This window comes from Choristoneura fumiferana, chromosome 12, assembly GCF_025370935.1.
Source record: "Choristoneura fumiferana chromosome 12, NRCan_CFum_1, whole genome shotgun sequence".
Lineage (NCBI taxonomy): Eukaryota > Metazoa > Arthropoda > Insecta > Lepidoptera > Tortricidae > Choristoneura > Choristoneura fumiferana.
In genome coordinates, this window is record NC_133483.1 from 10,606,736 (window position 1) to 10,628,445 (window position 21,710).

Genomic DNA, 21,710 nt, shown 5'->3' on the forward strand with positions numbered 1-21,710 from the left:
ATTCGTTTTTGTGCAAAAACATCATCATCATCCCAGCCTATATATGTCCCACTGCTGGGCACTGGCCTCCTCTCAGAACAAGAGGGCTTGGGCTATAGTTCCCACGCGGGCCCAGTGCGGATTGGGAACTTCACACGCACCATTGAATTGCTTCGCAGGTTTGTGCAGGTTTCCTCACGATGTTTTCCTTCACCGCAAAGCTCGTGGTAAATTTCAAATGTAATTCCGCACATGAATTTGGAAAAACTCAGAGGTGCGAGCCGGGGTTTGAACCCACGACCCTCTGTTTGAGAGGCGATAGGTCAAACCACTAGGCCACCACGGCTTTTTTGTGCAAAATTAATAAAGCAATTTATGAACCCCAAACCTCAATGAAGCCAACTTTGATAAAGCGCTCGCCAAATCCCCACCGTATTATTCACTATGTTTACCTATTGTTTTTTACACTAAAAAAATCATACTAAGTAGTTACACGATTAAGAAGGTTTATAATACAATTTAAAATTTATTCACACTAGTCGAGCTTCTTATTATTTAATTACACAACATACGAAGTCCGCCGTATTTCCCGCGAATGAACCGCGCTGGCAGATATTTTTTTTTTAGCCGCGCGCGGCGCGTTGCGGGCAATGGCTTCAGAAGCAAACAGCCATAACCAAAGAGGATGAGAATACAAATTGTTTTTTATTCGAAAACTTGCACAAGTGTTTGCTTACATTTCAGCGATATTTTTAGGAGTTTTCTTTAGCTTGCCCTGTTTGTTTATTTATTTATTTATTGTTTGTTTGGGTCAAATCTTGGAAGCTAAATTTGACCACTGGTCTAGTGGTTCCAGTGGTCCGATTGACTTGAAATTTTGCATACTTATGTAAATTTGGTGACAATACAATAATCTAGTAGTGACATCTTGGTGGTCCTGCCAGGATCGTCTCTGCAGGAGGGAATTCCTATAGTACCGACTTGAGATTTGGTATTAACTTATTACAAGCATTATATTTATTTGCAATGTACCTAATTTAACTATGTTTGCTCGGGTGGAATCATTCAACTCAAATTTGAAGTGGATATCTTCAACCAATTGAGCTGAAATTTTACACGCATGTATAAATCCAATGACACTGCAATATTATTATAATATGGAGTTGATCTGATGATAAAGCTAGCGGGTGACCATAGGAACTCTGTGATAAACGACACGACCGCATGGAGTTTGGACTCGTTTATCGTCTTGACGAGTACTTTGGTAACCAGGGGCATAAATTACAGTCAGCAATAAAAACTTATAGGTATTAGAAGAATTTTAAGAGAAACTTTTACTGAACTGTTTACGGAACCCTTCATGTACGAGTCCGACTCGCACTTGACCAATTTTTATTTACATAAATGAGTTTCACATGTAGGTAGGTAGGTAGGTACCTGTAACTGGAATCTCCCGCCAGTTACAAATTGGCGTTGTTCTGGTCATAAGCCTCATTGTTGCAGGTCAAAACCTTTCTTCCTGTAAATCAATTTTTTTTATGGCAATGACTTTAAAAATTGTTCTTTGTGCAAAACTTCTGGCAAATCCAAATCCCAAAACCATCCATGAAAATTGACTACGTTCTATCTGACATTGATTATATCAGTAAACTAAAGAGGTCTGCATAAAACACTCTGTATTTAGCTTGACGTCATACGTCTGTCATCGGCACAAAAGTTACGCTCCCTGCCTATTACTAAGACTTCGCTGTCCGTCCGTTCATCCGTCCGTCACGCTGTATCTCATGAACCGTGATAGTTAGACAGTTGAAATTTTCACAGATTATGAATAACTGTGGCTGCTATAACAATAAATACTAAAAACAGAACAAACGTGATTATATTGACGTTTTTTGCTAATGTCTAATGTATTTTGTATAGATGGTACGGAACCCTTCGTTCGTGCGCGGGTCCGACTTGCACTTGGCCGGTTTTTAAAAGTATTACATTATTGTAAAAGAAAAAATAGAATGCTGTTTAAGCAAGAATATTAAATTAAGTTCGATTGTGTGGGTAGGTAAGTACATTAAATATCGATTTCGTCAAAAATATTATCATTTAATGTTTGAGTAAACTTACAATAAAGCTGCTTTGCTTGTAAAGGCTGGGATAATGACGAAACAGTCTTTTATACTTTCGGTTAATAAAAAAAATTGGACTTAGATCCAGACTTGCTGGAAACCACATTTCAACAGGTATTCAGTGAGTAATGACCAAACAGGTTCAAGGTAAAGCGACAAACGCATCTGCGGTGGCGTTCTAAGAACATACAGTAAGTGTACTGGTTTCTTTGTATTTTGCTAACAAAGCTGAAAATTATGGGATAATCTTTATGAGAAACAGTCATTACTTTTTTTATTCCAGTAACCTTTGTTTAAACTTAGGAAGTTGCACCAGCTCAACGTACAACAGTCTTTAGGTATGTGTTACTGACGTCTTCTAAGATATCGTCTACTTATTAATTGAAAAATGGTCTTTAACATGGCTTATAACATAGTACAACACTGATTTTTTTCTCAGATTTTATTTTCAAAATCAGTCAAGTGCAATAGTACATTGTGCATTAAGGGGCGTAAGAAGGGGATTACTAACGAGAGTCTATTAGAAGCCCGACCCCGGAGGCGGAGGGCTTTTAATGACCCGAGATTCTCACAATGCGAGGAAAAAAATGGAAACAATTAAATTATTTTGTGTCCAAGCACTTCACAGCTCAGCTAAAAAAAAACGCTAAGAAAACAACTGAATAAAAATGGCTACCCGCGAATACAGGGGCTACTACAGGATTCGAAAACCGAAGTTCGTATCGTACCGTCTCTCTCACTCTCGTATTAAAATATATACTAAAGCAGCCGTATCTGTAGAAATCCTGTTAGCAGTGCCCTGCTTCTAAATAAAATGTATGGAATGAGGGGTATTTTATATTGGTTTTTGGGACCCCCTTAATTTTTTATTTATTTTATTCTTATGGTTTAGGTATGTATACATGGTTTAGGTACAGTGAAAAGTACAAGATAATGCACTGACTACCTATTGGAGCCAAGCCAATTTGTAGAAACATAGACAATAAGAACCCTTGGATATAATGAGATAGTCTATTATTTGTACCTACTCACATGCTTATTGCTTGTTATAACTTCCGTCAGCATACGAAGGCATATCCTTATTATCCTTACTGGATATTTGTGAAGAAATATCAACCAGCACAAATAAAAAGTCGGCCAAGTAGGTACGTGACGGGCCACGTACAATGTAGTTTCGTACTAACTATTATGAATGAAACAAATATTAAATATTAAGTTTTGGTCGAGTATTACTCGTTAACTTGCAAAATTTACTAAGTTGTGATTAATTTTATTCTTAATTTAGTTATATACCAAACAAATTAAATGCTTGCATGACTTGCATCGCAATTTGCGATTCGCAAACGCTTGGGCCAAATTTTGTGCCACTGAGTACTTATATTATTATAAATGCCAAAGTTTGTAAGTCTGTTTGTTTTTTTTGTAACCTTTTCACGTCTATCTATACCACTGAACCGATTAAGATAAAAATCGGTATACAGATAGTTTGAGTCCCAAGGAGGACGTTGATAGTTTTATCCTGGAAAATTGCATATTTCCCGCGGGATAGCGCACAGTCGCGGGCAACAGCTAGTAGCTTTATTTATTAGAAAATGGAGGTATATATTTATTTTTCCAGATTAAAAGACCTAACCAAAACTAACTAACTTAACTAGGCTAGCATAAATTAAAATGATCTCAAAGGGGTGTAGAGGAAAACGTAAGAGACAATGCGTAGCGGAAAAGTCGATATAAGCAGTAGTGCGCAAGAGTGCGACGCATTTCCCTTGCGACGCGCGCGCTGGTCTGTGGCAGTCCAACATGGCCGTTATTACTGTAAGTCCTTTTGAACATGCTTTCATTAGCTATAATTGTTACTAACGATGTCGGTAATCAAATCTTGGAACTAAACTTTAACATATTTGTCGTGATCGGGCTGACCTGAGTTTGTCCAATTAGAAACATAATGCCGCTAAAAAAGCGTGTAAAAAAATAAAAACAAAACTTTTCCGGTGTTTTTGGTTTAATTTGTGTGAATTTGTGTTTCGACAGTAATAAATATTGTTCCGAATTATGTTTAGTTAGTGTTAAACTGACAGTGGTGTAGCGTGGGTATCAACCACGCGGGGCGGAAGAAAATTTACTATCAATTAATCTTTAATTTGGTATTATTTATGAGAAAAAGCAGTCTTATTTTAATTGTTTTCGTTCACATCATGACATGCTTAGAGTTTTATTATTTATAACTATTACTAATCTTATTACATTTATGTAAATTATAATGTAATGATGTATTGAATGAATAAATAAACTAAACTATTATGGAATTTTCTCGCCCCCTAAAAGTGCCGTCCGGGGCGGGCCGCCTCCAGGGCCTCCCTCGCCCCCACTACGCTACTGAAAACTAATTAGAAACCCAATCAAAAAATAATCCCAATAATTTTATATATAATAACTTTGAACTCCAGTGGTTTCGATTCTGCATTATCTCTATCTGTCAGTCAGTATATATGGGTAAATATTGGTATTATACTGGTATCTGAAAATTAATAACATATCAGAAAAACGATGTCCCTTTTTATTGAAAATCTTTTATATTATTTGCGCAAAATGCAAGAAGTCACTAAATCAAATCACGACACTAAACTAAATCATGTCACATCGAGATTTAGTTTCTCGTTGTGTCACATTCAATTGTACATTGTCCCCCTCCTTCGCCATTTTTAGGGTTCCGGAGCCAAAATGGCAAAAACGGAACCCTTATAGTTTCGCCATGTCTGTCTGTCTGTCCGTCCATCGGCGGCTTTGCTCAGGGACTATCAATGCAAGAAAGCTGTAATTTTTTACTAATATATTTGTAAACTATGCCGACAAAATGGTACAATAAAAAACAAAAATCATTTTTTTTAGTGTAAAGTCACCAGCACCAATATCTGACACAACAAGCGTGCATAAATATCTGATACGACTCTATTTCTAAGGCCGGAAGGACGTGTCAGATGTTTTTGCACGCTCCGCTGTGGCAGATATTAATGCTGGTGACTGTACCTCCCATAGACGTCAAGTGTGGGTTTTTTTTTCTCATCCAACCCTATAGTGTGGGGTATCATTGAATAGGTCTTTTAAAACCATTAGGGGTTTGCTAAGACGATTTTTCGATTTATTGATTTTTTTTGCGAAATATTCAACTTTAAAATGCAAATTTTCATTAAAATCGAGCGTCCCCCCGCCCCCTCTAAAATCTAAACCGGTGGGTGGAAAATTTTGAAAAAATTCAAGATGGTAGTAAGTATATTAAACTTTCAAGGAAATAACGGCTAAGTTTGCTTGAGAATTATTAGTAGTTTTATATACCTAAACTTGGAAGATTCCGTATAAAATACGAAATCCTTAGCTAACGGAACCCTATTTTGGGCGTGTCCGACACGCTCTTGGCCGGTTTTTAGACTAGATATCGTAGTTAAAGGAAAAGACCCTACCGGTAATTATACACATTGTGTTAGATAACATTAGTGTTCTCTTTAATTTTGATATAAGTAGAATATTAATCGCATGTGCTATTTTTGTAAGGTGGGTTTGTTTTGTGGGGTCCCATTGAAGACCCCTAAAAATAGTAACTGTGTATTTTAACGTAGAACTGGAGCCATGTTATTAATTTGAAATTTACCACGCGCTTTACGGTAAATGAAAACATGGTGAGGAAACAGCAGAAACCTACGAAGCAATTCAATGGTGTGTGTGAAGTTCCCCTTCCGCACTGGGCCCACGTGGGTACTACGCGGCCCAAGCCCCCACATTCTGAGAGGAGGCCTTTGCCCAAAAATGTGACGTATATAGGCTGGGATGATGATGATAATGAGTTATTACTTAAATTAAATAAAAGCCCTAATGAAAAAAATACTCAAACAATACACAGAGAATCAATAAAATTAAAGATTCAAAAATATGAAAATTTCAACACACCTCCTGTTTCACCATCCATTGATTAAATTAATTTGACGGATAAATGTGATGCAGTCTCTGTTTGTTTTGTTCGAATAGACGGAGACGGCATCACATTTATCCGTCAAATAAAATTAGTCAATGGGTGGTGAAAAAGCCCCTTAATGTCGTCATCATGTTCTAAATTAAAATTTAATTTCCGCTCTCTGTAAAAGTCTCTTGGAAAAAACAACTACTTTGCTCGCACTTACAGGCGAACCAATCGTTGATTTTCGAATAGGTGGGTGGGAAGCACGATCTTATATATATATGTCGGCGGCCGATCGTAAAATCCGCCAAATTCCTAGGCATATCGTGAAATGACGCCTTTCATGAATTGGCTAAGGGACATCCGCCATATCGTTCGAAACTCACCGTTTAACGATTTGCCTAGTGACGTTTAAGCAGATCATGAAACGCCGACATTTCATGATTTGGCCAGTTTAGGCAGGTCATGAAATTTATAGGCATATCGATTCTGACACTTTGCCGGCCGCTGCCGTGGCACGCTCATTTCGATCGCTCGACTCGTGCGTTGTGGTCACAATTCATACTAACCACTCATTGACTTTATAACCTAATAATGACACCTAATGTTTGCATTTCTACTAAGAAACAATTCTGCCAAGTCGCTGAAATGCGCGGGGGGACGCGAGCGCACGCTGATTGGCCATAAAGTCGATGTAACCAGTCCTCGCTTCGCTCGTCGTACCTAAATTTTTCTTTTTTTCGGCATATCAAATGTGCCCGTTATAGAGCTAGGAATATCGACGAATGCGTTGCTCCGATCGATATGCCGTATTGTTTCTCAGGCACATTGTGATATGCCTGGCCAACTTTTAGGCATATCATGAAATGGCGCCATTTTATGACCTATAGGAATTTCGTGATTTGGCGGATTTTACGATCGGCCGCCGACATATATAAAATCAAATGATCATATTGTAAGTAAAGTAATAAATAAACCTTAACCATCATATTTCTCAATATACTAGAGCGCAAAATATGCTTCCAGTGCTTCGCATAATATGCTTAAAAAATTGGTTCTGCCATTATTATTTGTTATAATTATATTTAAAATCCAATAGAAAGAATCTTATTCAATTCACTTAGGTAGATATCAGTTCTCTGCTTCGACTTAGTAAGTTCCTTAATAATCCTACTATCGTGTTTTTTTTATTCTACTGCACTTTCATATTGTAAATACGAAATTGACTGAAGTAAAAGACAAAAAGAATTTATAGAAAGTATCCACTTTAGTAATATGACATAATTTAAATATCATGCATGTATCATAATCTCAACAAATTTTACACATTACTTAGGTATTTTAGCGTGTAACAACTGATACACAATAACATTTTATTAAATAAGCCGTTCCATGTGAAAAAAATGTGGGATTCTTGAGACATAGATACCTACCCGATTGTCACATGTGAAAACTCTATCGACATCGCTTAAATCCAGGTCGAATGCGTATGCGCAGTCAGCGACGCGCGTCCTTTGCCTCCACAATTACGGGACAAATTACAGTTCGCAACTTTGCAACCACCTCCATGTTGAAATAAAGGGAATCGTTTCATGACTCCGTGCCGCGTGGTAAAATGCGCGTGACCATTGTGCAATGTGCTATTTTACTTGTCTGCGGTGGACAATGACTTGTGTGTCACATGTGTGCCGTGATATTTGGAAGTTGATTGCCCTTTTTCGCTCGTTTAAATAGCACTTTCTCCTCGGTTAGTTCGTTAGAACATATTTGAATGTTTGTACTCTATTTGAACTTTGTTTTATATAATGTTTTAAGTCGACTCCATTAATCGTTACAGTCCTGTGCTGAAGAGATAATCCTGGCTGGATCACCAGTATTTCGTTTATTGCATCGTTACCGGATTTATACAAGAATTCCAAATTTCAATCTAACACGACTAAAGGAAATGGTCGAAAAGTGGTTTGTAAACTTTAAAATCACGACTTGGCTTGTAAAACTAAAAAAATATTACCAACTGCTACTGCTGTCATTACCAGACTGTACCTAATATATTTTCCTTTTACGTTATTTATTTCATAATCAATGCTGGATTTGATGGAATAATTATGAAATAAATTCAACTTCACTATTTACCTTAAAGATTTATTATATGTATTTTGAAATGCTTACCAAAAAACTAATATTTATTGACTTTTTGCGTGTACATACCAAGAGGGGATTGTTTTTACAAATCGATTGATTTCAAATATTGTGAATTGCTCATAAAAAAATTATAGGGTACTTCCAGTTGTCCTAGAACTTTTAAGGTTGGTATGAAGGTAGTTCTTATAATATACAACCAAGAGAAAAAGTCTGAAAGTCTTAATTCTTTTATGTCTGTCTGTCCATATCTATATCCAATCCTAAATGATCCCACACTAGTACATTTTGCTAAGGACCAGGGTTTTACTAAGTAAGACTGGATATTCTGACTCCAAGTCAGGCTCACACTTGGCCGTATTTTATTTAATTGAGTTGACATTACGAAACTTTACATTATCTTTTGACGCCTGAACCACTAAAAGAAGTTCGTACAACCGTAACATGATGTCACACGCGACCTCCGAGCGATGGTGTAACGATATGGGTGAAGGTCCCACGACGACCACATACTAATACGAACAATTTACCAGCTTCCTTCCGCCGGCTAATTTGATAGCGTTAATTATTTAGTGAGGATCATTATTAGGAGGAGATACGGTGGTTAACGTGGTTATCTCGTTTTAAAGATGGGATTTGTATTGTCATTCGAGATGTCTCTAAAAAAGTCTAACTACCTTGTACCAGTTCGAATTCGCAGCGGTAGTAATAGTAAGGTTTATTGTATAGCGTGATACACAAACAGGCCTGCGGTATGCGTGATCGTAAGCAACCTATGCTGCCCATGGACACTCGCGACTCTATGGGAGTGTCACAGGTGCGTAGCCGACTTACAGCTTACGAGCGTAGAAAAATTTCATTAAAAATTAACTTTGTCATTTTTGATGAAAATGTACCTACCTACCTACCTACTAAGGATATACTAAAATAAGGGATACTTCCCCCCGAAGCTTTTATACCTACGTTCTGTGGAATGACTGAACCGCAGGGTAACGTTTTCTGTACCGTATATAATGAGATTCGCACATGTTAATAATGCTGCTGATAGAGTAGGTAAGTTATCGATCGTGCAAGAAACAATAGAAAATCGCATTTAACAGCTAGTTGAATCTTAGGTAAAGATTTTTTTTCTGGAATGTTCTTCCTGTCTGTTCCCTTTACGTAATTAACAACATCGACGTGTGAGGGTGCCTTAAAATAGTATTTTACAAACAGGTATTGCGTATGTCCTCCTGCATGCGTATATCCTGAATAGATTATAAATTAAATAAAAAAACCTACGTTGTTAGCTTTTTACTTTCGAGCATCGACGCGCTAAAATACATGTGAACTTTTTAAATATAAAATAATCGAGATAATCATCTAAATACATATCCGAACAAAGGCCCAAGCACGTGGACCCAAAACAAATACCTGCCGTTTGCATACAAATATGTCGCTTAACGGACATCGAACTCGCACCGTTTTGTACGGTAGCTGGACAAAAAGGACTGATGATTCTGACAAAGACGGGCCTTGACGGCTGCACAAAAGTTGTACACTGAACCATGTGTGATATACATAATGTACACATTACTGTCTTGAGTCCGGTTTAGTAATGCAAGAAAAATAGTAGGTATGTAATTGCGTACATTGCGGTCTGTGATTGCGGCGCTCGATCGGTCACTATTCACTCGTTTCATGGCGACAATGGTACTAGCTATTGGTAGAAATTTGTTCTAATATTCTTCTTACCGTGTGAATTTAAATTGAGTAGACTTGGAGCAAATCTGAAAATAGATATGATCTGTTAAGCGTTATCTTTAGTAGTTTTATAATTTAAGTGACTATGTTTTTTTTTTATTTCCAGCCTATGATCAAATAAAGAAGTAGTAGCGTCAAGGTAAACAAAACTCGCAATTAGTGTAACTACCTATAGAATTCAGAATGAGCAGGCTTGTATTAGATATAATTCCCACGCGGGCCCAGTGCGGATTAGGGACAACAGGCCATTGATTACTAGCCCCAGTTCAACCAATGCTATGATCCTTTCCTTGGTACGCCATTAGTTGACAAGCACTTTATACAAAAAAAAGAACCGTTCAATTAGCGTGTCTAAAGTAAAAATAGTATCATGCTTTTACGATATTTTAGAATAGGTACATACATATCAGGTACGTATAAATTTGTATCTGACATTTCGGCTTTCATAGTGACACGTTGTGAGTGTGATGCAAAAACACGATAATACGTACACATTTGAAATGATGACGACATAATAGCTCGTAAAAAACATGTTTTGAGTACTTTTGCGGTCATAAAGACAAAATGTACGGAAGAACAATACTTAGTGTCCTTCACCCCGTATTTCGAAGAACGTTGACATCATAAAAGTAGCAGTCGCCTGAAGATACGCCTGACATCACGGGATGTGAATATCTGGTTTCTCCCCTCAGTACATCCTTTTTAAATTGGTCGTGTAAGAAAAGGATGCACCAAATGACATACGGGATCAGATTTATAACAAAATTGGTCCATAAATTCAAAGATTTATGTTCAAAAAGAAGTCTATAAATTGTGCAGACATCCAAATTAAACAGTGTTTTTGCTGTTATGTACAATATGTTAAAACTATCATTGCGTTAATTGACTGCTCTAAGACACCTTATATTACAAGCTTTTATTTAATTTATCGTGTTAAAATGGATCAAATCTTGGAATTCGAGTTTAACCTACAGTTTCTAATTGACATGAAATTTGGTGGGTAGGTTACAGACCTATGTACATACTAGGATATAATAAATGCGCAGTCAACTAAAAAGTAATGAGGCTGACATAGTCACATTAGGTGTACACCTACTAAAGCCTCGTTAAAATTATAAGATTAAAAAAAGACCATTTAATAAAAAAGCTTATATATTTACACTTTAAATATGCCTAATATATCTCAGAGTGTAGAGCTAAATTTATGTTAATTGTCATAATTTTTTCGTCAACATAGAAGAGTCGGACGTTACTTAATTCATCGGCATATCATATCAGCCGTAGGACGTCCACTGTTGGACATTGATTGTTGGACATTAAAAATAATTAGGTACGATGTATTTTATAGTCAATTTGTTTTACGAAGGGATTACTCAAAACTCAATAATGATTCCATTCCCATAGTTAAAAGTGCTTTACTGAATCGTAATTATGTTGTTTGTAAACTATTAGTATGCGTAAAGGCACCTGCCTTAATTCAGTTACTTTATTTATAGTTTCCACATAGCCTAGCATGATGTTCAAAGTAATAGTGTTTTCTTAATTTAATTTAGAGCATAAGATAGAGCAGTTTACTGACAAAGCATTCCTCTCTGCTGAACAAAGGTACTGACTAATTTTGACTACGAATGTCGACGAGTTAGGTATGTCTGTTTTTAGTTTAGCAGGGTTTAGCTTCGTGCTTGCAAAAAAAGCAAAATTTCAAGCTCATAGTTACAGTAGTTTAGGCTGTACGTTGATATGTCAGTTAGTCAGTCAGCCACACAGTCACTAAATCAGCCGTTACTTTTATAAAAGACGCTACTTTTATAAAATAGAGAAGATAAAAACAAGAATTTGACGAAATAGGAATTGGACAAAACAAGAATATGACGAAACAAGATTTTGACGAAACAGGAATTTGACGAACGTCTTTGCTATCATATGCGAGAAGAAGATACGTCTATCGCATTATTCCGTAGTAATTAGGTACTACGAAACTGCATTTATGGCTACGTGGCAAGATTTATTTTTACAATTATTCAATTTTATTTGTTCACGCTGAGTTTTTACTGTTAAAAGCGCTCATTAGTTCCAGGAACTAAATAAACTAGAAAACAAATAGTTACCACAATTAACAAAAAATGGTACCTACTTCGGTAACCTACTTTAATATTTTTCTATTGCAATGACGTCGTATTTACTGTTGTGGCTAAGAAAAATAAATTAATGGACCTGCGTATTGATCAATCACATGGCTCGAAAATAACATTAGAATGTGCCAAAAACTTGTATATTACTTACTACTACAAGACTGCAGCTCACCGAGGGTTTACTTCCGTCCGTTCCGACGTATTTCAAATTCATCAACTTTTTTATCACTCTCTAATCATGTTTTCGAGTGATGTGATTCCAAAAACCAGCCCTCTGAATACCGAGAGATCATGCTACTCACTTCAATGATTGTCGATAGTTTTAATTACCATAGTTTACCCCGGTCAGCCGCATCGCAGAATACATTAATATACATTGATGCTAATTTTGTTTGTTTATGGCTTTGCGATGATCAGTTCCGGGTGTTTCAGATGCCTTAGATCTTTAGAAAAAGCGAAAACAACACATCAATACTTGTTTTTTAAGTAAATTCTCAGAATATGTGTAATTGTTTGCAAGTACAGGTGTAAAATATTTACTCGTTTAAATGGAGGACCAAATAAATTAAAACCCAGGTCAAAGTCCTATCTTCTCTTAAGCTTATCGACAGCAAAAGTTAAACACCAACAAAGTGTGGTAAACGTGCCATTGAGATACGTTTTTGATTTTAATAGTCCTATTTTGGTCCGATTAATGATCGATGTCAGATATTTTATTTACTAAATACCTTCTAATTTAGATGGACTTCTGTTTATTATCAGATTTGTTAAATCTTTTATTCGTCTTGTTGCTTCTAATTAGGATTTCGAATTGCTTATTATAAAGAGTTTGATGAAAAAAATCTGTCAATAAATGTCGATGGGGAATGAATTTGTTAAATAAATGATCACAAAATTACCAAATCTGGCTAATTCATGTATTAATTAACGATTAACTGACTGATAGATAGATAATTGACTGATAGATAACGTGATAGGTATCTGACAATTACGTCTTTAGAGCTTACTTTAAAAATATTTTGAACACATTCACTTCTCCGAAATTTCCATTGGCGAGTATAGTAACTTAGAATCAAACAAATGTCATAGTATATTTTTCTAAATGTGATACTTATGCAGATTTGACCTTTCATCCACCAAACCAATCACCAGTCCTCATAGTCCCCTGTGTCAATTGTAATTCAAACAGGCATCTCTGACTAAGTTCACCTTGATGGCTCCCAGAGGCCGGACACCGGAAAACTGCGCTTGGAAAGTTGCAAATCTTGATAGAAAACCATTAAAATTTCGCTATGTATGCTAGACACGGGGAAGCCTAGTTGAAAACGATCTTGGCAATGAATTCTAGATGAATTGCACAGTTAACACGGCTGAATAGCAATCAGATAATATGTTAACATGACACTTACTCGTAGTAAGATTATAATCTGTGATGTGTACTTGTGTCTGGTAGAATTTCATGTGGTCGTTAGAACCTCTAAATTTTAGGCTGAGTTTAGTTTTTTGCGCAAAGAATACCATTAACCATCCAAGACACGTAATTTGGATTGTTGTTATTTCGTCGGTCTCTATTAAATAAAATTCATCCTGGCACACTGGTGAAATGTATAAATCTCTCGCGTCTAAGGAAGTAAAACCCAATCTATTTTTATATTTGCCTAATTTTTTATATGTTGTGTGTTTTCTAGTGCTTCGTCGCAGCATTGTGTGTGGCTGTCAGTGCAGCACAGGGCCCTCAGCGGCAACTGAACCCGTAAGTAAATTCAGTTTAAGTTATTTATTTCAATATGGAACCGTTAACAACGTTGTTTAACAACGTAAAAAAATTTAAAGGTCCATGATAAACTAATCAGGACCAATAAACAATAAAATTAAAACACTATGGCTAAACAAATCATTATTAATATAAGTGAAGAAGAGAGGGTCTAAGATGGTGGATGCTTGCCTATAGTAAACACATTCACCTTAGATTTGAAGACGACCGGATGGGGTCTATATTATTTCGCATAATTGGCATTGGTCTCAAAAAAAAACAATATTTATTCTTATATATTTTTTTCATAAAATAGGCGAATTTAACACACCTATTTGAAGGATTTTGGTGTTAGTTGCGTTTTAAATTTTTTACCCTATTTAGAAGTTACCGGAATTTTAGCTAACCATAGTTGCCATGGCGTTAAAAACTACGTTTTTCTTTGCCCGTCACAATTATTTTTAAAAACGTAGTGTCTTCTGTCACCTGGCAGTGTTAGCATTAGGCGGTTCAGTTATATAACGTTTATTTACGATGAAAGTCGAACAAAGGCCAAAATTATTTTGCAAATCCTATATACATGATCAATTAGTATTTTTTTACAAATATGTTATGCGAAATTATATTAGGACAATTAATGTTATACGAAATAAGGGGCATCCGACTGGATTGCAGTGTCCAGAGAACACAAACAGATATAGAGGAATACCACTTTTAAGCTGTTCAGATTTTAAAGGAGAAATAATGGGGATTTAGACAACATAAATAAGGCTAAAAATCCCGCCTTCCTTTTTCAGCCTGGACTATTACTTGGAAAATGCGGAAATGGGGAATTACTTCAACCAAGCGCAACAAAAACAAGGTAAAGTATTCTTCAACGACAATTTTATTGTTCTTAGTTCAATGGAATCCTCAAATTACTCAACAAAATTTTGGAACAATCGCATATTACTAACGAAACTTGAAGTGACTTGAAGCATGGAAATAATTTTCAGTGAATCTTTGAAGGACTATATTTATTGCTAACTAACTATAACACAACTTGTCCCCTCTATTCTAGACGACCAGATGGCCTAGTGGTTAGAGAACCTGACTACGATTCCCGTGTCGGGGCATATATTAGCATGAAAAATACGTATGTTTGTTCTCGGGTCTTTCTTGGGTGTTTAATATGTATTTAAGTATGTATCTATCTATATACATTATATTTATCCGTTGCTTAGTACCCATAACACAAGCTTTGCTAAGCTTACTTTGGGACTAGGTCAATAGGTGTGAATTGTCCCGTGATATTTATTCAAAAGTCAAAAGTCAAAATATCTTTATTCAATTTAGGCTAAAACAAGCACTTATGAATGTCAAAAAAAATCTACCACCGGTTCGGAAAAACCTCTGTTAAAAAGAATCCGGCAAGAAACTCAATGAGGTATATTTTTTTTAAACAGATTTACAATATTATTAAATGATATTTAACACAACTTTATTTTTAACACAGTAGGTTCGCTATTTGAAGGGATCGCTAATGCGGATCGGAATTATTTCCAAATATCCCTGTGCATGATATAATCATTAACTTTATAATACGCCTTAGATATTATGTCTTCTTGACAATAGATCTGAACCATTTTTATAATATGTTTTGGAATTTTATTATAAAAACGTATGCAATTTCCCAGAAACGACTTTTTGGTTTTAGCCAGTATGTAAGATGGATCTTTAAGCTTCCCTTTGTTTCTAGTAGCCTTTGGCTTATCGACGTTAGTGGGAAAATCACATATGTTGTTCCTTACATACATGATTATTATTTATGTATTATTCTCCATTCTGAGAGAGTGGCCTCTAAGAAATTCCTGACAAAAATGGAGGAAAACTGAAATAGAATGTATAAGGGACAAAAGGGATGTACTATTTGACGAGCTGATACAAACGATAGTAGAAGAAACAACCGGCCAAGAGCGGCTAAACTTTGAAATGTGGATTGCTTGTGCAAACTATACTGACGAGCAAAAATAATAGTTTACTTTTAATGCAGTAAGTACGGGAAGTGACCTTTAATTTTTATTTTTATCATTCCAGTGAATGTAAACGGTCCCAGTGGCGCCCCCTCTCGGCTGGAAAGCTTGGAACCAGACAGCGAGGTCGAGCTGGTTCCAGGAGTGCAACAGCCTCAACAGCCGCCCCAACAGGTCAAAATTTTAATTTAAATGTTATCTACTTGATTTTTTTAAACTCACAGTGATTTTGTATAAGTAGGTAACTCTTATATTTTGACTGCAAATCAGTTGAATTGTGCTTGTGTCTTCTACACAATTATTATATGTAGTACATAATAGTAAGTAGTGCAGCGCCTGAATCAAGAAAGAGCGAACGTTATTTCTTAGATCAAAACAGCAGGGAGTTAAATACATCAGGCATTAGCTATTTCCATCACTCAACTTTTTTTTTTAGAGTCTGGTTAAATCAAATTCTAACTAATATTAAAAAATGCGAATGTGAGTATGCTTGTTTGTTTTATGCTTTTTCATGCTTATAAAGTACTCGATCATACTCATATAGTCGTGATGAAATTCTGTACGGGTATAGTTTGAGACCCTGAGAAGATTTTACCTCGGAAAATTTTATGTTTATGTAGTTCCGGTGGGCGTGCTGTACACGAATTATTGCGAGCAACAGTTAGTATTCAAACATTTTTTTTATTTTCAGACTCCAGTTTCACCTAATCTGCCCGGTTTGGTGCCTGGACAACGAGTTTTTATTGTGCAGATGCCGATACCGGGATATAGGTGTGTTCACAATATTACATTACGTATTTTTTGTAGGTATCAATTTTTTAAATTGTAATTAGCAAGTTAAATAACTTTTATGTAAATTTTTAACACAAGCTGTTGTCTGACGGTACTTTTTGTTGACTATACTTGCATTGTCATCCAAACTACATTTCTGTACCAAATTTCAATTCGATGCCATTAACCGTTGAGGAGTTCCGTCCTGCGAAGACGATCCCGGCTGGATGGACCACCAGGATGTCACTACTAAATTATTTTATTGTCACCAGATTTACATAAGTATGCCAAATTTGAAGTCAATCCGACTACTGGAAGTAGATCAAATTGAACTTGCAAGATTTGATTACAGACAAACATCGGGACAGGTGATAGTTAATAAAAGCTTGTTAAAAGTAACAAAGCCATGGTGTCTTAGTGATTTGACCTATGACCTCTCAAGCTGAGGATCGTGGGTTCGAACCCGGGCTCGCACCTCTGAGTTTTTGGAATTAAATTTATAATTTACCATGGACTTTATGGCGGAGGATAGCATCCTGAGAAAACCTGCACACCTACAAATCAATGCAATGGTGTGTGTAAGGTTTCCAGTCTGCACTGGGCCTGCGTGGGAACTCTGGCCCAAGCTCTCATTCTGACAGGACACCTGTGTCCTGCAGAAGGACGTGTATGGAGAGAGAGAGAAACATTTATTTACACATATTCGATACACATAAAAATACATAGACAGAGATATTTTTAACCCTAACATAATTATCCACTTTTCTATGCAACTAGTATGAAAAAGTGGATACATAAGTTTGAGACCCGACCGTAGATACTATCGCAAGGATTATCGGGAAATGATTCAATCATACATCCTAAAAATGGGTATCTCCATGCCATGGCCATGGAGAAAATTAAATAAACTCTGTGATAAATTACTAAATTATTGATGATATTTTCAGGCCAGGCACTATAGGAGGTTACCAGCCTGTGTACATCGTCGCAGCAGCACCACAAGGAAACCCCGGCGCGTACGCAGCTAATGGTAAGCAACGTATAATTATAAGATCAATGAACAGTACAGATAGATTCCTTAGGGAATAAATAAATCTACCTTTTCTTATTTCTCTTCGGTGTACTTCGAAATAATTTTTCTTTTTCATCAACTTTTTTAAAATAGTCTATCTGCTGCAGACATTGAGTCAATGTTTATCTTACAAAAAGAGCCATCAGATCAATTTATAATTTGAAGACGCGTGAATCTTTAAGATCTTTTTTTAAGGAAATAGGTATCCTAACCCTGCCGTCGCTTTATGTTTTTGAAATAATCATGTATGTTAGGAAGAACATATGTGATTTTCCCACTAACGTCGATAAGCCTAAAGGCTACTAGAAACACAGGGAAGCTTAAAGTTCCATCTTACAGACTGGCTAAAACCAAAAAGTCGTTTTTGGGAAATTGCATCCGTTTTTATAATAAAATTACAAAAAATATTACAATGAAACGGATACAAAATTCAGATCTATTGTCAAGAAGACATAATATCTAAGGCGTATTAAAAAGTTAATGATTATATCATGGACAGGGATATTTGGAAATATTTCCGATCCGCATTGGCGATCCCTTCAAGTAGCGAACCTAATGTGTTAACAATAAAGTTGTGTTAAATACTTGTGATGTATAGATATCATTTAATAATACTGTAAATCTGTTTAATAAAAATATACCTCGTTGAGTTTCTTGCCGGATTTTTCTCAACAGAAGCTTTTCCGAACCGGTGGTAGATTTTATTTCACATTCATAAGTGCTTGTTATAGCCTAAATTGAATAAAGATATTTTGACTTTGACTTTCACTTTGAATCGCTGAAAGTGGATGAAAGACGTGCAAGATTTGATGACAATTTACAAAATCTTCCTACCGTGCCAACTTAAACCTAATTTCATAAAAATGATAAACACACTTACGAGTATGAAAACTAAATTTTATTCATTATGTTCTTTAGGTTATCAAAACGCTGTCCTCCTTGACCCATCAGGCCAGGTAGTGTCTCCTGGCAACGGTTACTACCGACCTGGTCTCGGTCCTCAGGCTAACCCTGGACTCCTGTTTGGTGCGCCCCTGGGCTTGCAGAGACCCTATGATTACTATCAGGACCCTAATTTGGCTTATCAGTAAGTTTCAGCTACTAAATACTGCGACATTTGTCGACCGCCTTGAAGCCTCAAATGTGTCAACTTCAAACAAACAATAAAAACGTAAACCAAAATTTTCTATTAAGTTGGTTAAAAATAGCTGGCTATATTCAGCCAAAAATTGAATATGATAAATTGCGTTAAATAATGCAGGATACAACGTGTCTCCAGTATCTGGATAGCGACAGAAATCCCGAGTACCTAGAGTTCCTTCTCAGGAATGTTCTAATTGTAGTAAATTATTCGATTAACCCTTTGTTTTTTCATCCATTGATTAAATTTATTTGACGCATAAATGTCATGCGGGTTCTGTTTGTTTTGTTCGAATAGACGGAGATGGCATCACTTTATCCGTCAAATAAAATTAATCAATGGGTGGTGAAGCAGCCCCTAAATGTTTATAACAAAAATATAAATATTATCAAAATAAAATTAATGTTTCGAAGCATTAAATCTTAAATCAGTCATTTCTCCGTTATTACTGTTGTGCTTGGTGTAAGGCTTTGTACAGTCACCAGCATTAATATCTGCCACAGCGGAGCGTGCAAAAATATCTGACACGTCCTTCCGGCCCTAGAAATAGAGTCGTATCAGGTTTATGCACGCTTTTTGTGTCAGATATTGGTGCTGGTGACTGTACATAGGTCAGAAATATCCTGATTAACGCGTTCTATTCATCTTTGTCTAGAGGGTAGACACGTTGTAATAACTGGGCTCTAAACTGAAAATAATGCATGGCTTGCAAACTAAGTATATGTAAGATTTACTCAATAATGGATAGATAGCTTATGTTTGTAGTGGACGAAGAGAAAAGAAACGCAGCTAGAATTATAAATCCTTTTGCGTATTTACAGACAAGCCGTTCCGCAGGGAGAAGGTCTTCGCGGTGTGATAAAACTCTCACAAGTAGCACCGGTAGCGCAACCGGCACGTCCTTCCGCCGATCTTCGAGTCAGCGGCAATCGTAAGTCTTGTATACTTCTTCCTTCTTTCTTGTATGTCATAATGAAATGTAATTAAGTATATGTTACGTTAACGTATGTCACGTTTTAAACCGTATGTTACATATTGATTATTAATAAATTGTGTAATTAAAATTAACCAATACAGATAAATTTTAATGATCGCTTAACAGTGTGCTAATTTCCATTTAATAATTTTGGGCCTTGGGGGAGGCCTATGTCCAACAGTGGACGTCTTTCGGCTGACATGATGATGATGATGTGAATTTTTAAGTATTCTTTGGTTGAACAAAATGCTTCTGGAATATTTTAGCCGGCGTTTGGCAAGTTCAGTTGACCACCCGTCTAAAAGTTTCTCTGAATTTTAAGAGTTGACTAATGTTTCATCACTTTGGTCAATGTTCAAAGTTTAACACGTCTATGATGTGAAGTCGTCTCTTGCGTTAGTTTTCGATAAAAAAAAGTTTTGTTGTTAAACTTTCGTGATTTTCGCTCATAGTATCACGCTAAATACACCAGTGGTCACGAGTAGACTGCTACTTGCTTGCTGTTTGTGGTATTTTACGTAAAAAAAATAAGGCTTTAACTTTTCCAGCCACTGGATATACTTAAGTAACCCAGCCTTACAGCCTTACTGCTATTTAGTCTAGTCATAGCATGATAATATTATTTTATATTGTCATTCATCTACCGGTAGCTTCTTAGTGACTAGATACGCAAAAAGTATTATTTTGTCCTTGACACACAAGAAAACGCCGACCCTAAGGCTCTTTAAGAGGACTGGCTGAGCCGTTCGCACACTTATTTGATGCTCCAGTGGAGATATCTCTATAAGGTAAATGTCCCAATAGCCGACGTGCTAATGCCCAACAAATAACGTCCTACTGACTCCTCTATTGCTTATGATAATGATATAAAATTCGAGATGGTCAGTAGTTACCACAGCTGACAACTGTCCCAATGCTGATCCCAGCATTCGGATGTTACATTACCCCTGATCATCGAAAGTTGTTAGGTAGACAATAGAATATTTTTAACCATTTAGATATGAGGTGATCCATCGTTTATTACACAGAATCTGCGGCATCGGCGGGCCCTAAGCGCACTGGGCAGGCAGAGAGCAGTGAGCTGAAAGAAGAAAGGCAGAACCGACCGGCGAACGCGCACGCCTCGCGAAACCAGGCCTAGTTCAAGGCCTTTTAGATATAATCCCCTCTAACATATTTAGGTCAAAAATGGAACCAAAAACGGAACAATCTTCATGTCACTTACCCACGTATTCAGCGAAACATTTTAATATTTAAAGTTACTCTTGAGTACTGATTGCTAGCATTATTTTTAAGGTTTTACCCGCACATGTATCGTCAAAAGTGTAAATGCAAAAATAAAATTATTTTAACCATGTTCAGTCTGTTCCAGTCCCAAACCTTGAGAGCTAGAAGAAAGAGCAAGTGCGTTTGCTTGAATACAGACTATAGTGGACTGTTGATGTTAAAATGCTTTTTTTTATCTTATTACTTACCTTAAATTTACTTGTTGAAGAAATATGCATAGCACATCATCATAATACATAGATAAATATACTTATATTTAGAAAATTGAATCTTGATCTTATTCTTCGATCTTACTTACGAAAAATTTTTGAAACTCTACCATTCTCCATGATTTTTAGTATTCAAAAAATAAATAGATTTCTTTTCCGCCTGGAAGTTGTTTTACTAATTTGTTTAACAATTGTTCTGAACTTTGAAGAAATTATTTAAAAACTGTCTCGAAAAAAAATGTGATCGTAGAATTATATTAGCTTCTATAATGCCTAACCTGAATGTGTTAGAAAGTATGTTTTTGTACCTGACTAAAAAAACAAGAAGCGGAAGATTAATTGTAAAATAAGTTGTACCTATTTAGGTATTCAATTGTGATTAAATATAATACAATTTTGCGTAAAAGTTGCTGTTTTAATATAAGTA

General features: G+C 36.1%; 1 protein-coding gene across 1 annotated transcript; it reads left to right on the top strand.

The window, feature by feature from the left end:
• The first annotated feature begins 3,845 nt into the window (after nucleotides 1–3,845).
• LOC141433281 (uncharacterized) lies at nucleotides 3,846–21,689 on the top strand. The gene is made up of 9 exons (XM_074095251.1): nucleotides 3,846–3,914; nucleotides 13,751–13,815; nucleotides 14,613–14,677; nucleotides 15,892–16,001; nucleotides 16,519–16,598; nucleotides 17,546–17,628; nucleotides 18,589–18,757; nucleotides 19,633–19,742; nucleotides 20,816–21,689. Exons 1-9 carry the CDS (start codon nucleotides 3,900–3,902, stop codon nucleotides 20,926–20,928), a joined length of 810 nt encoding a protein of 269 aa, XP_073951352.1. The 5' UTR covers nucleotides 3,846–3,899; the 3' UTR covers nucleotides 20,929–21,689.
• Nucleotides 21,690–21,710: the final 21 nt, after the last annotated feature.